A 13,942-nucleotide genomic window follows, 5' to 3' on the forward strand; every position below is an offset into this window, starting at 1 on the left:
CTATTGAAAATAACTTGGGATTTCCTTGTTTTCCTGTAGTCATTTTCATACAGTAAATACTGACCCCACAAAAACAGGTCCTACAACTGTAAGCTTCCAGACTCAGTGTTTATCTTGACTATTGTAGTGCAGTTGAATACACTGAAATCCCCATATGAGGCCCCTAAATTTATTTTTTCAGAATTTTTTTTATCATTTCTACAAGACCTCACCATAGCTTGTCATCTTGTTAGAAACATGGATGCTAATTCAGCCTTGATATTTTTATAGCAGGAAGGATTTTTTTTTTTTAAATTATTATTGGAAGTCATTGCCAAAGTATGTAGGATTTTATATGCTGTATGTCTTAATGAAAATTTTACGCGATAGCACACAGTTCATAGCATTGGTCTGTACTTACACACTTTACTGTATGAGAGGTTTTTTTTTTAAATTTGTTTCTAAGTTTATCTGATTTAGGAGGCTACATGGGATTGAGGATAATCCCAGCTCTTTACAACAGAGGTAGCTTTCACTGAATCATTGTTTCAGATAGTCGAAACCGATATACAAGGCCTACAGGCAGGGATAGTTTAAACCCAGCTGTAATTAAGAATACCCACTAATGATATGAAAGATGGTAGATTACCTGTTAGCAGGGTTATTCAACCCTTCCCTATGGAAAATCCTGTAGTTGTAACTTTCCAAATGAGATTTGTTTGAACTGAGGTTTTACCTTCCTAGAGACTGTTTCAGATTGTGATAGGTTTGTTGGATGTCCCCTGGTTCTTAATTAATGAGTGAGAATGAGTAATTGGTATAGATGTGGAAGGCCTGTGAGAAATTAAGGTCAGGTTTGCAGGAGCAGAGAGCAAGGCCTCCTTAGATAAGGTGTTTCAGCATGGACTGGAGAATGGGATTTGTCCCCTGTTTCTGATACAGCTTTGTGATTCTGGGTGAGTGTTGTGAAACAAATGTTTTCCCAAGAGATCATACGTTAATTATGCTGTGTTTTCTGAGTGTGATGTTTGAGATACCAGGATCTAGTTTGCAGAAGGAATAGTAGGAATATCAGAGGAAAACCTATTATGAAATTAATTCTGTCTTCAGAGCTCAAGAAGTGATGAATTGGTAGGTTTGGTGCTCTGTATTCAACACATGAAATACGTTCTTGAATAACTATTCCTTAAATGAGTAGCATCCCTTCTATGCAGTACACAGTAGTCTCAAAAAATAATAAATGATCATTTAACTAAATATCTTTATATATATATATTCTCAAGAAGTTTCTATTAAGGGTTCATAGCCAGTTTTAATACCTGTTTTAACTGCACTTTTGAGTGCTTCACTTTGCAACCCTAGTAATGTTCTTTTAACACGGCTTTTTGAGTTTAGTATAAATATAAATAGGTATTGCAAATAGCAACAACATGTGCAGAAAAATGACTGCATTTATACATGAATAAGGAATAATGCCTATCAGGGCTTTTGTAAATAGCTGGATAAATGTAGAAAAACCTGTTGCCTACCTGGCTGTTTCATACAATCACACAGAATCACAGAATGTTAGGGGTTGAAAGAGACCTTGAAAGATCATCTAGTCTGACCCCCCTGCCAGAGCAGGACCACCTAGAGTAGGTCACACAGGAATGTGTCCAGGTGGGTTTTTAATGTCTCCAGAGAAGGAGACTCCACAACCTCTCTGGGCAGCCTGTTCCAGTGCTCTGTCACCCTCACAGTGAAAAAGCTTTTCCTTATGTTAATGTGGAACCTCCTGTGCGCCAGTTTGCATCTGTTGCCCCTTGTCCTGTCATTGGCCGTCACCGAGAAGAGCCCGGCTCCATCCTCCTGACACTCGCCCTTTATGTATTTATAAACATTGATGAGGCCACCCCTCAGTCTCCTCTCCTCCAAGCTAAGGAGACCCAGCTCCCTCAGCCTTTCATCATACGGGAGATGTTCCACCCCCTTAACTGTCTCTGTGGCTCTGCACTGGACTCTTTCAAGCAGTTCCCTGTCCTTGAACTGAGGGGCCCAGAACTGGACTCAATATTCCAGATGCGGCCTCTCGGTTTGTGTAGGCAAACAAATATCAGCAGAGAAGCAAACATAACAGCAACACAAAAAGCTGCTTAAGAAAATGAGAATTTTTTTTTTTTTGTAAGTGTGTCACTAGGTGGAGGAACTTCAAAGTTTGATATTTTCACCATTAGAGTGAAGAAAGAAGCGCAGAAATTTGTGGCTTATCTAGAAAATGAGGGGTTTTGTATTCCTGAGCTCTTTTTGCCTTTCCTCACATCAATGCAGAGACAAGCACACAGGGTTGCCTGTATTCAGGAGTCCTCTCACTCCTGCCAGCTCCCACCTTCTGCCTTGCTTCATGCTCAGAACTCGCATGTCTCTGGAGCCACCACCACAGCAGCCAAAGACAAGCATCAGCGTTTGTGGGGCTTGCTTGTGATCTGACTCACAGGCGAAGCTCACTGCTTATCCCATTCACATCTGAATTGCATCTGTCCCTGCCTAGTATGCTCCCAGGATACTTCTAGCTTCTGGAAAGTAATATCGGGCGCAGATGGCCAACATTCCCCATCATTTGTACTCAGAAGGTGCTGAAGAATAATTCCGTAGGAACACAGCAATCCTTACCTCCTCCAGCCTGTTTTCAGCAGAAGGGCTTAGTCCTTGCAACACTTAGGTGCCTCCTATAATGTGTTGGACCTGTTGAATCCCTTGAGTTCTGAAGAGACAGAATTGGCCCTGCAGTGCTGCTTCCATGAGATTCTTACAGCTCATACCATAGTGAAATGGTTAAAACTAATAGGAAATGGACACACTTGAATATACCAGGGAACAGACCTTACACAGAAAATCTATTAAGGAAGTCACATGGAAAAACTGTATTTCAATTTAAATTGTGTAAAAAAAAAAAAAATAAAAAAAATAAAAAAAATAAAAAAATCCCTGTACGTTAATGTTGCTTGGTAACAGTTTTTGTTCTCAGAGTGCTTGAGAATGACATGGATTTAAATGACTGGCCCCATCGTTGGATGTGTGAAATGGTTTGGTGGTCTCAGCTTAGATAGCAGTTGACAGAAATGTGCATCATCGCAGCCAGCGTTAATTGGTATCATCAGTGGAAGTCTCAATGGAGTGGTACAGGTATAAATAGTGTAGCCTAGAAGCTGGCCATATCCCCTTAAGTGCACTGTTCTGCTTATCCAAGCTGGTGGCATCTGGAGTGGTTGCTCAGAGGTGATTTCAGGTTGCCTTCAAGGCAGAGGAGACCACTCAGCAGCTTCTGCACTTGGGTCACGACAACCCCACACAGCACTGCAGGCTCGAGGATGAGTGGCTAGAAAGCTGCCCGGCAGAAAAGGACCTGGGGGTGCTGGTCGACAGCCTGCTGAACATGACCCAGCAGTGTGCCCAGGTGGCCAAGAAGGCCAACGGCATCCTGGCCTGTGTCAGAAATGGTGTGGCCAGCAGGAGTAGGGAGGTGATTGTCCCCTTGTACTCGGCCCTGGTGAGGCCGCACCTCAAATACTGCGTTCAATGCCACGTGTCGCTTCTGGTAGCAAATCAGAACAGAATAACTGTTTGAATTTGCAGATGCTGTGATCCATGCAAGCGATAGGGATTCATGGAAGGGGGCATCAGTGTTAGAAGGATATGGCCCCTGACTTTGTCCTTGGGATTGAGGAAGGACAGGAATGCACAATGAGATATCTTAGTTGTGGCAACTGTTTTTTAAGTCCAAATCTTCTAATCTGGAGCCTCTTTAGATGCTACTGTGTTGTAGTGTAGGTTCATAAAGTAGGTCTCAGTGTGTTAAGACTGGAGGCATGTTGTTGAGATACTTTCCAGGCACATGAAGCATGAGAGACTTTCAGTTTGTATTTCTAATATACCAGAGTAATGTCTGCAATAACAGGTAAAAGCAGAGAAGCTCAAGTTGATTAATTAGCCGATGAGGGTTTATTGTGGTGATCTAGAGATCAGATGATCTAGGAAGATGTGTTTTCTTTCTGCAGCTGCTGCTTGTTTCATGGTGCTGATTTCCCTTGCTGCTCACTGCTGGTAGAGGAAAAATCTAGACTTCCTGGTTTGAAAAGCTCAACATTTGTACTCGAATGTGTATTAATGCATCTAAAAGTTCAAAACCAACAAAGATGTTTAATTTACTTATTATTGTGCATCAAGTCCCAAGGGCTCGCAGTTTTGCTTGCTGTGACAGCAGATGGGCTGTTTGCTTCTGTTTTTTTAAAAAAGGGGAGTTGCTGCTTTCTGTCAGCTAGGAGAAGCCTTGGTCGCTCCTTGACTCCCCTTTCCCTGAAAAGAAACGAAACTCCGTAGTTTTGAAGGGAAGAATGAGACAGTTTGCTGAAGATGAAAAGGACCGGAGCACAAAGCTGGTGGAAGGAATGTGCTGCATGGGTCGGTAACAGGCTGGCACTGGGCTGGCAGGGTGCCGGGCTGCCTTCGGGAGACAGCGGAGCTTGCGGAGGGCGGGGGGGGGAAGCTTCTCTCAAGGGGCTTTCGGTGGGTTGCCTTCCTTAGTTTGATGTTTCTTTCGAGGTCAGCTGCTTATCTTCTAGTTACTTCACCTGGGGGGTTGATTTGGTATGTTCTGCTCTGAGCTCAAGTACACTGAATACAGTTGCACTGTGTTTTCTTCCTAGTATGCATTTGGTTTTTTGATTAAAACTCACAGTGGTGGTGTTTAGGGCTTTTTTTGTTTTTTTTTTTTTCTCATTAAACCTGGTGTTTTTCACAACATGACAGGTGACAGCTTTGCTCCCTGTTACACATTTGTATATGTCAGGTACAGAGGTTTTCTGTGAGTGTTTGTGTAATACTTTCATATATAAAAGGAATAAGGGTAGTAAGCATCTATTCTTTTATGTATGTTGGCATTTTGATTGAAAATGGTGTTGAAATTAATAGTGACGGCATGTTCTAACAAGATACAAGGAAGTGGATTTTGTTCAACTTTTTTTTGTTGCGTTTGTTTTGTTTTTTTTTTTTTTTACTGTCATCACAGTAACATTTCCCAAAGTGTAAACTTCTGTGGTAGTTAGTCAAAACTAGCTGAGGTTGCCTTAGGAGAAAAGACACATTGTACACTTCTCGGCTGGAATATTAAATTCTGCAGTTTGGAAAACTTGTGTTCCCTTTAAAATAGCTACCCATAATGGAACAGTTACAAGTGAAAGTATTTCTGGACTTCTTTTATTTCAGAGATTTTCTATTCTCTATATCTACCAAATCAGAGCTTCTACCTTGTTAGGCTAAATAACTGATGTCGGAAATGCTGTCTTGCTAGATGAAGGCTATAGGGAAATGTATATATAGCAAAAGGTTTTCTTAATCTGCCAGATTTTTTTTCTCCAATAGTGCAGATTTGCTCCTTAGTTTGTCTTTTAATCTTCTTTTTGGGATTCTCAACTAGAATAAGAGAGTGTGGAGCTGCGAAGTAGGGAAAAAGCATATTCTGGAAGCTTGGAAGATCTTGAGTGGCATGGAAAAGGCAGTTAGGGAACAGCAGCTATTCTGTACAGAGCTGAATGTACACGTACACTACACATACTACCTGAAGAACTCATTGCCACCATGAACTGTGGCTGCAAAAACTATAGGTATGTTAAAAAAGAATTGGGAAAAACCCAACCAAACAAAAAACCAGCAAAAAAAAGCACATCTGTGACACTTAAATGCAAAGATACGTATAAGCACGTAGAAAGTCTCTGAGTCACATAAGGGAGGAGTATACAAAGGCTTCACAGATACTTTTGCGTGTCTTATTTTTCTCTTTGTTCCTAAGCACTGATTTCTCCCTAGTGTTAGGAATAGCATACGGTGCCCAGTTCGGCCCAGGATCTCATGCCATTTTGAAAGACTTCAGTATCACACCGGAGTCTTGAAAGTCCATGAATATGGACCTTCTGTGAATTTTTTTATTATTATTACTTACGTTACCTTTGACCAATATGAAAACAGTATTTTTAATGTAAAATACAGGATCTGATTCAATCTTGTACTGGTGGCAGTAGGTGCAGAAGGGGTCTTGTTTTGCTACCTGAGGTTAATTGTTCATTCTCAGCCACACTACAAATAATCCGAGTCAATGAAACAGCTGCAGTTTTGTTGTAGAGGGTCTTAAGGGATCTTGCTATTTTAGACTTGCACAGATGGTCCCAGTCCTAATGCACCATGACTCCTGCTCTGGGGAACTCCAGGACTGTGAACGGGCTCTGTAGGAGTTGTACTGGCTAGTGACGACACAGAGGTTTGCGGGGATAACCTCACTCTTGTGCTGGAGAGGTGGTCAGTGTTTCTCTAATGTGGCTCAGTAGAATACGTGTATGTACTTCCCATCCATAAGTGGGATCCTTTCTTACCCTGTGTCTGTTGCTTTTGTTGTTTCTTCTCAATATTTTGTGGGCAATCATTGATGCTAACTGTCATGCCAGGGAGCAGACTAGTGGCAGTGGCTGGGTCCTGTATCTGGGTTAGTGGACATCCCTGTTTATTTTATGGAGGATTAAAAGAGAGTCCTTTTTCTGACTGAGGCTGTACCTCATCCTTGCATGTTGGAACAAGGGTGACATTCCAGTTGAAAAGTGATTAAAAAAGCCAGCTTTCATATAGTAGGAGATTTTCTATTGCTAATTACTTCAATAATTAATTGGAGTTTAGAGGCTATAAATAGTATTTATAGCTCTTAAAAGTTTGCCTTTTATCTTTTTAGTGTATTTTAGGGATTATTTTTATTAGTAGTGCTGCTATTGTACCAGCAGGGCTGTTGCCCTGGAGGAACTCACCTGGAGCTTCTGCTCAAGAAGCGCTTTCATGACATGCTGTGATGTACTGCAAAAACATTTGTGTGCTGTTATTTTGATGACACATTTCAGAGCTTTTGGAGGCTATTCTGGTTTTAAGCTTTATTAGACTTTTAATTTTATAAAGCTCTTCATAAAAAAAAAAAAAATCTTCTGCATCATTTGTAGAGCTCTTAAATACTTTTCTTTTTTCCTTTTTACCTCCAGATGAGCGGGACAAAGTACAAAAGAAGACCTTCACAAAATGGATAAATCAGCATCTCATGAAGGTCAGTTGATATTTCTGTGATTTCTGGATGAGTGATTACCACAGCAGCAGATTATGTCTTTTACTAAATGTTTGATTTCAGGATGCAGCTGTGTTACATGTAATAAGGAAGATCTTAAATTGTGAGATTTATATATGTACTTTGTCTTTGAGGAGTCATGGGGGAGTTGAAATGCTGCTGTTTGATATCCCAAGGTGATCTATTTGAATACTTGAATTTGTAATTAAAATGAGTCAAAGTTTAAGGGACATGATTTCTTTCTACGAAGCTTGACACTTTTCTGGCATTAGAGTGCCGTGACTGTAGTACCACAGCTAAGGCAAATGAAAAAAAGATTTTATTTTTTTAATATTTTTTTTTAAGTACCGTGTTGAGGACAGGGAAATGACCTTGAGACGGAGAGCTCTAGATCATCCCATGGCATCAGTATGCTGCTCACAGATTAGAAATAGAGGCTTTCTGGGGACAAAAGGCACTTTTTCAATGTCTTTCTTTTGAATACCAGTGAACTTTGCCTCAGGAACAGAGCACATCATTTTAACAACATGTACAGCTTTTAGTCAACAGAGAGCTAAAAGCTGTGAGTTCACCTTCACTGCATGGCCCTTCAGTTCTAAATTTAATCTGCTGTTTCAGTGCCAACTGTCTAGCCCAGACATTTCTCTGGAGAAACAGATTGTATAATTATTTAACATAACTTGCTCTGACCCCCACCACCTCACTCCCCCTGAGGTTGAATTCATGTAAAAGTCGCATTAAATAAAAGTGTATCTGCAAACTGTCAGAGTTGAGATTTAATTAAGTAGTATAACGTTCAGACACTGTTAGAAAGATCTGCTTATATTTGTATTTAGAGAAAAACACTTTTTTTTTTTTTTTTTGTTAGGGTGCAATTTAATTATCTCTCTGCTTCCTGTGGCTACTCTTGTATGTATGTGAGAAATATTGGACACTGAAGCAGAACAGAATTTCTTCAGGGATGTTTAAAATCAACTTTTTTTTTTTGGCTCTTCAGAGCTTTAGAAGATGCAGAATTCCGATTTCACATAGTATAAAAATTTGAAATCTATGTAGCTCTTGGAAATAGTGTGATGTAGAGAGCTAACAAGGCCTGGATATGAGGTTGGTCCCAATTTAGTCTTTAGCAAGAGACCTGTCTTTTGGTCTTCCCGCTATGACTGAGCCATCAGGAGTGGTCCTTACATCAGCCTCTGTGCAGCACACAACATTTCTGTGGGCAGGGTGAGTCTGGAGTCACAGAATGGCTTTTAATACTGCTCATACCAATAGGTTTTCCTTTGTGGATTTGCTAGACCCAGAGGAATCATGCCGTGTAGAAACAGCTGCTCCAAGTACCCCTTCTATGCAGATGCCTCCTCACTGTAATCCTGAAATACCAGAGTGGCCCCATGTCCTTGCAGAAGTCTTCTGCTTGCTAATGAGAAAAGAAAAGAGGCTGCAGACCTGCAGCCTTCTCTTTCTGGATTTTACCTCGTATTTATAATATAAGAAATGTGTCCATTGTCCAGTACTTCATACAAATTAGATTTGAAGAAAAAAAACATACAGGAAGATTGCCAGTGCTCTGGCAGCAAAATGCAATCTCCAAATTAACCATCAGGCGTTTCTTCTTCTAATTGAGGGTAATTGTTACCATGTTTGTAGAGGCTACTACTAATCTTTTTATGTATTAAAGATGCATTTTAAAGATGCAGTTTTAATTTTCTGTGGGATGCAGAAAAGCCTATTTGAAGGTTTGTGGAGAGCAGTCCTTTAATACAAGTTAAAAACAATGTCTGTTTTTACAAAAGAGCAGTGTTTTGAAAATTCTGTTTCTATACACCAGTGTTTTACTTCTGAAACATGCACAGTCATCGTTGCCATACTGTCACCCTCTTGGGAGTAGCTTAAAAAAAGATTTAGGCTCTAAACCTGTAAGGAAATCGGGGTAAAGAGTTCACACTAAATCCTTTTCACTTGCTTGCCAAGGTCAATGGCCTTGGGCCTTTGTCTTCAAATAGTTCTCAGCATGAATGATTATAGAGGTAGATACAGATATACATAGATACATAGATATATATAGGGGTGTGTTTGTGTGTGTACTGCTAGCCTTGATTTTAATCTCAGATTGCTCATTTTAGAATTCAAGTTAAGGATTGATAACTTACACAAATATAGTTTGACTATAGCTTTTCCATTAACTTGGAATTTATGTAGCAGCTCAACTTTATCTTTTGGAAATACTCAGTTTGAAAGCAGTTGGTGGTACAGTTGTCAAATTTCTGTTCTTACAGCATTGTTTCTAGAACAGTGACTTGCATGGAAATTAAAATCAATCCTTCAAATGCTCTCTCTTAAGACACAAGGGTGTATTTAGGAAATACTATATAATGGAGGGAATGTAGAAAAAGTAGCACTGTAAATGCTTCTAGCAGAGCCAGTAGACCTGTTCTGGTCTACACATTAAACTGAATTTGAGTCCTAGTTTTCAACTACCTTGGATTTAATACAAAATACATGCAACTTGTATTTGCCCATTGAGTGCCAACAACAGCTTGTTGTAGACAAAAGAAGGTGCAAATCGGCTTATTTCAGGCATTTCAACAGCTTTGTTTGAGCTGGTTACCCAGCCTTCTTTTGTAGGTAGAAGAAAGAACAGGCCCTTCTAGATGTCTGCCCCTAAGTCATCTACCTTAGGAGGGGGTGAATTGTGTCCTAGAAGTGCTTTCGTTCCATTGATTGAAAAAGGAGGTCAGTGTGCTTTATCTGTCATGGTGTGGGGGTCAACAAGAAGCAGAAAGGATGAAGGTGATCATAGAAAACTTCAGACCATGCATGCAGGCAGGACCCTGCTATGGGCATGGGGATATACTACATTTTTCTTTCATCTTTTTTCCATCCTATTTATATTCTTTATTTTGTCTTTCCCCTGTTTATTGTCTCTGTCTTTTTTTTTGGTTTTATTTTCTCTGTTTTTTTTTTTTTCCCTGTTTTTCTTTTCTTGTCTCTTCTTACTTTTTCCCTGCTTATTTAGTTCTTTCATTGCTTATTTTAATTAATCTTCTGTTCTTCTGCAGTCCTTGGGAAAGTACTGCACTTCTATCCCTTTATAGATGTATATATAAAAGAGTTTTTTTCCTAGGTCAGCAGCATGATGCTTTTACAGGTTACTGTCATTTGTTGGGGGATGGCATGGAAGCCTACCGTCATTCTTCCAATTAAATTCTGTGTTTATGGCACTTTTGAGTAACTGCAAACAACAAGATGGCGGAGAAATATTTATCCTTCTGCCTTCCATTGCGTGTCTTTAGTTGCATTGGATTCAAAGCATGTAAGTGCGTAGTATATAAAATTCAGTGTATGAGATCGGTCCCTTGTCAATTCACTTGACTACTTAAGCATATATTTGTTTACTTTGCTAAACTAGAAACATAATCATTGCAGAAATATTACCTGCAAATGATCTTGAGATACATAGCTTTAGAGACGGGTACCTAACGTGTTATTGGCAAAATGCAACCGTTTAAGTTATCTTTGAATGCCACAGTTTAAGATCAAGTGGACTGTCAGTACATTTTTTAAATGCTGAAGTTTTTCTTTTGAATTGATAATAGATTTTTTGAGGACCGATTAGAGCATTGCACTTGCTAAGGCTAGTATTTAATGTCTGATGGTGGGGCTCCAGTTTAAACGTTATCTTTTACTTCTTGTTGACATATTGACTGGAGAGGTGAGATATTGGACTTCAGACTCGCCTGCTGCTGTGGTATGGGCTTCTAAGGAGAAACTCACATAGTGACATAGCGTGGCGGTGGGGTAGAGATCTCCTCCTCTCTTAACTTCTCTAAACCTGCCTCTGCTTCCAGCAAGTGTTTGGCTTTGCTGTTGTCAAAATAGGGAGTTAAATTCTAGTACTTGTTACAGCAGTAACCAACCCCTGATGTAATATGAACAGGTGAATTTGTACAAGAAAGGGGTTTCATTCTGGTGTAGCTTTCTCATGGTGTTACAGCACGCAAGGAGAAATCCAACTTCCCCTAAAGCCCAGAAATTCTTCCTGACACTTCTTTGAATCCCGGACCCCAAAACCTAAGGAAGGAATGAGAGAAGTGTGAAATACAGAGGGAGAATGGGATAAAAGTAGCAAAATAAGAGTTGTTGATGAAAAAGGAGTAAAAGCAGACAAATTCTTGTCATTCATGTTGTTTCTTAAACCAACTGAGAAATATTTTTGTAGTACCGGATGTTAGTCTTGAGAGATTAAACAGGTTACTTTGAAGTACTTAAAGTTTTGGGTTTTTTTATCAGAAATTATAATGTAGAGAGAATGGGACTAAAGGTGAAGTAGCCAAAAACAGACTCAGTCAGTGCTCTGATGGGAAAATATGGTGAACACCCAGGTATTTTCCCTCCAAGGGCAATATTTCTTCATTTTCATGGAAGAAAAATTTGTAGAGAGACTTAACTGAACTTTTAGTGGCAATGCTGGAGTCTGGGGTGCCTGAGCAGCTCCCTGGAGAGGGGCTGTCTTGCCCATGGCACCAGCAGGGAGCCCTAACACCCAGTGCCCGCCCCCCCCCCCCCGCAGTGAAGCTTAGCTTGGGACCCTTGACTAGCTGGACTTTGGGAGAAACCTGCTGGTGATGGGAGCAATGGGCAGCATCCCTGCACGGTCATTACTTGCTCCAGAAGTCACTTTTAAAAGTCCTATGAGCAAGGAGCACAAGTAGCTGGGCAAAATGCTTTTGAAACTATTGTTTTAAAGGTCCACGTTCAAAATCCTGCACTGTGTGGCGGTGGTAGTGCATTAGAGAGAGAGCAGCCTTTTGTTGTGCAGAGACTGCATGAATAATTCAGAATAGAAACCTGAAGTTATTGATTCCTGTGCATCCTTGAGGCAGCACACGGTTTGTAAATGGCCGCTTAGGTTGATTGCTTCATGAAATGTTCAGGTATGCGCTCAATGGCAGAGGAACCATTCCTGATATAGCACAGTCATTCCCTTGCTGAAAGTTGGCACTTCACTGACAGTGGTGGTTATCGTTCTAGATAGCAGTACTCTGCAGTATCTTCTTTTTAGCCATGCAGTTAATCTGTTATTTAAAATTCCCGATTTCCTCTTGGCTTAGAAATGAATGCTTTTTAGCTCTACATTTATATTTAAGGGATGAGGCACCTGGTGTTAGTCTAAAGGGTAGTGACTGCTTTTAAAAAAAAGTCTCAATTTAACATCTTTCATTTCTGAAACATACTTAGAAAAAGCATGTTCTGTGTTACTTTTCCTGTGTAAAGGAAAATAAGATGAAGGTTGCTTTCTGTGCTAGTACATCTAAATGAGTCTTCCATCTATTCCTTCTAGTTAATGCTGACAGCTCTGCTAACTGTGCTGGGAGCAAATCCTGTAAAATCCCACTTCCAAGACAGCAAGCAGCTTGCTTTAGGCATTGGGTGCAGCTGAAGTATCAGTATTTCCTCCCCTGTTTTGGTTTTAAGCAAGGCCTATTGTCTTCTTGGTAGACAGAAGAATATTTCAGGTTTTTTACTAAAATTTTTGCTGTTGTGTGCTCAGGACTATGCTAAAAGGTCTTAAAGTGTTTTTTTCTTTGAGACTTGCTCCTTCTGAAAAATATACAAAAATAACTCTTGAAGAAGGTAATCAGTTAATCATAAAATCACAGAATGGCAGGGGTTGGAAGGGACCTCTGGAGATTATCTAGTCCAACCCCCCTGCCAGAGCAGGTTCGCATAGAGCAGGTTGCACAGGAACGCATCCAGGCTGGTTTTGAATATCTCCAGGGAAGGAGACTCCACAACCTCCCTGGGCAGCCTCTTCCAGTGCTCTGCCACCCTCAAAGTCAAGAAGTTTTTCCTCATGTTCAGGCGGAACTTCCTGTGCTCCAGTTTGTGCCCGTTGCCCCTTGTCCTGTCGCTGGGCACCACTGAGAAGAGCCTGGCAGTACTCCAGGTGTGGCCTCACCAGGGCAGAGTAGAGGGGGAGGAGAACCTCCCTTGACCTGCTGGCCACACTCTTCTTGACGCACCCCAGGATACCATTGACCTCGTGGTCAATGGTGTAAAGAAGTATTTGATTTTGTTGATATTCACAATTATAGTTTTTTCACACTAAATTGCATACAAATTTTTCAAAAATCTTCCACTTGGAGGTAAAGCGCACAGCATCTGTCATCTGCTTAGTATAATCTGTAGCTGTTTGCAAAGCAGATCAGCAAGCAAACTCAGGACTGGTTTGTTGTTTAATCAAAGTTTAGATGAGGGAGGAAGGTAGCCAGGAGAGGATGAGGAAAAGCAGTGACAGAATACCAGAAGTTAAAGCTGAAGAGAAGGAAATTTGTACAGAGTTTTAGGGGCTGATGATAAACCATGTCACAAAATTTCTGTGCCAGCAAGCAAATAAATAAATAAATAATTCCAAGTCAATAAAAACTGTGCCACAGATTTCAAGTTTATTTGATCCTCTTAATGCATGCAGACTTCACTAATTGGGAGCAGGAAAGAGAATAATTGAAAACAGTAAATTAAATATGCATGAAATATATGATAGCTTGAGTGCATCAATGTTTTTATGACATGCAGCACTACTGAACCAGTTGAGTGTATGTTTTATAATCCCTTTTATTGTGGTATTTGAGGTATTTTAAATTGTTTTATATAGGTGCTCATATATGAAAGAATGAGTATAAGGAGAATTAAGTCTACCATGAGATTATTTATAATGAAATAGAACCGCTAGAATCAATATGTTTCCTATGATAGACTACTCTATTAATATATTAATTCATTCTCTTTTTGTGGGTTCATTGTTTGCAATTAGGTCTCAGCATAGATTTTATT

The 13,942-nt window shown here is 40.1% G+C and overlaps 1 protein-coding gene across 6 annotated transcripts in view; it reads left to right on the forward strand.

Annotated features, from left to right (window-relative positions):
- Nucleotides 1–13,942, forward strand: part of DST (dystonin) — a 313,666-nt gene that overhangs the window by 92,632 nt on the left and 207,092 nt on the right. For all 6 annotated transcript variants that reach the window (XM_086461505.1, XM_086461508.1, XM_086461507.1 and 3 more), the window contains one exon: nt 7,029–7,090. In XM_086461505.1, coding sequence (XP_086317631.1) covers nt 7,029–7,090 — 62 coding nt within the window. The remainder of the gene's footprint in view (nt 1–7,028; nt 7,091–13,942) is intronic.

This window comes from Leptosomus discolor, chromosome 2, assembly GCF_034619465.1.
Source record: "Leptosomus discolor isolate bLepDis1 chromosome 2, bLepDis1.hap2, whole genome shotgun sequence".
Classification (NCBI taxonomy): domain Eukaryota; kingdom Metazoa; phylum Chordata; class Aves; order Leptosomiformes; family Leptosomidae; genus Leptosomus; species Leptosomus discolor.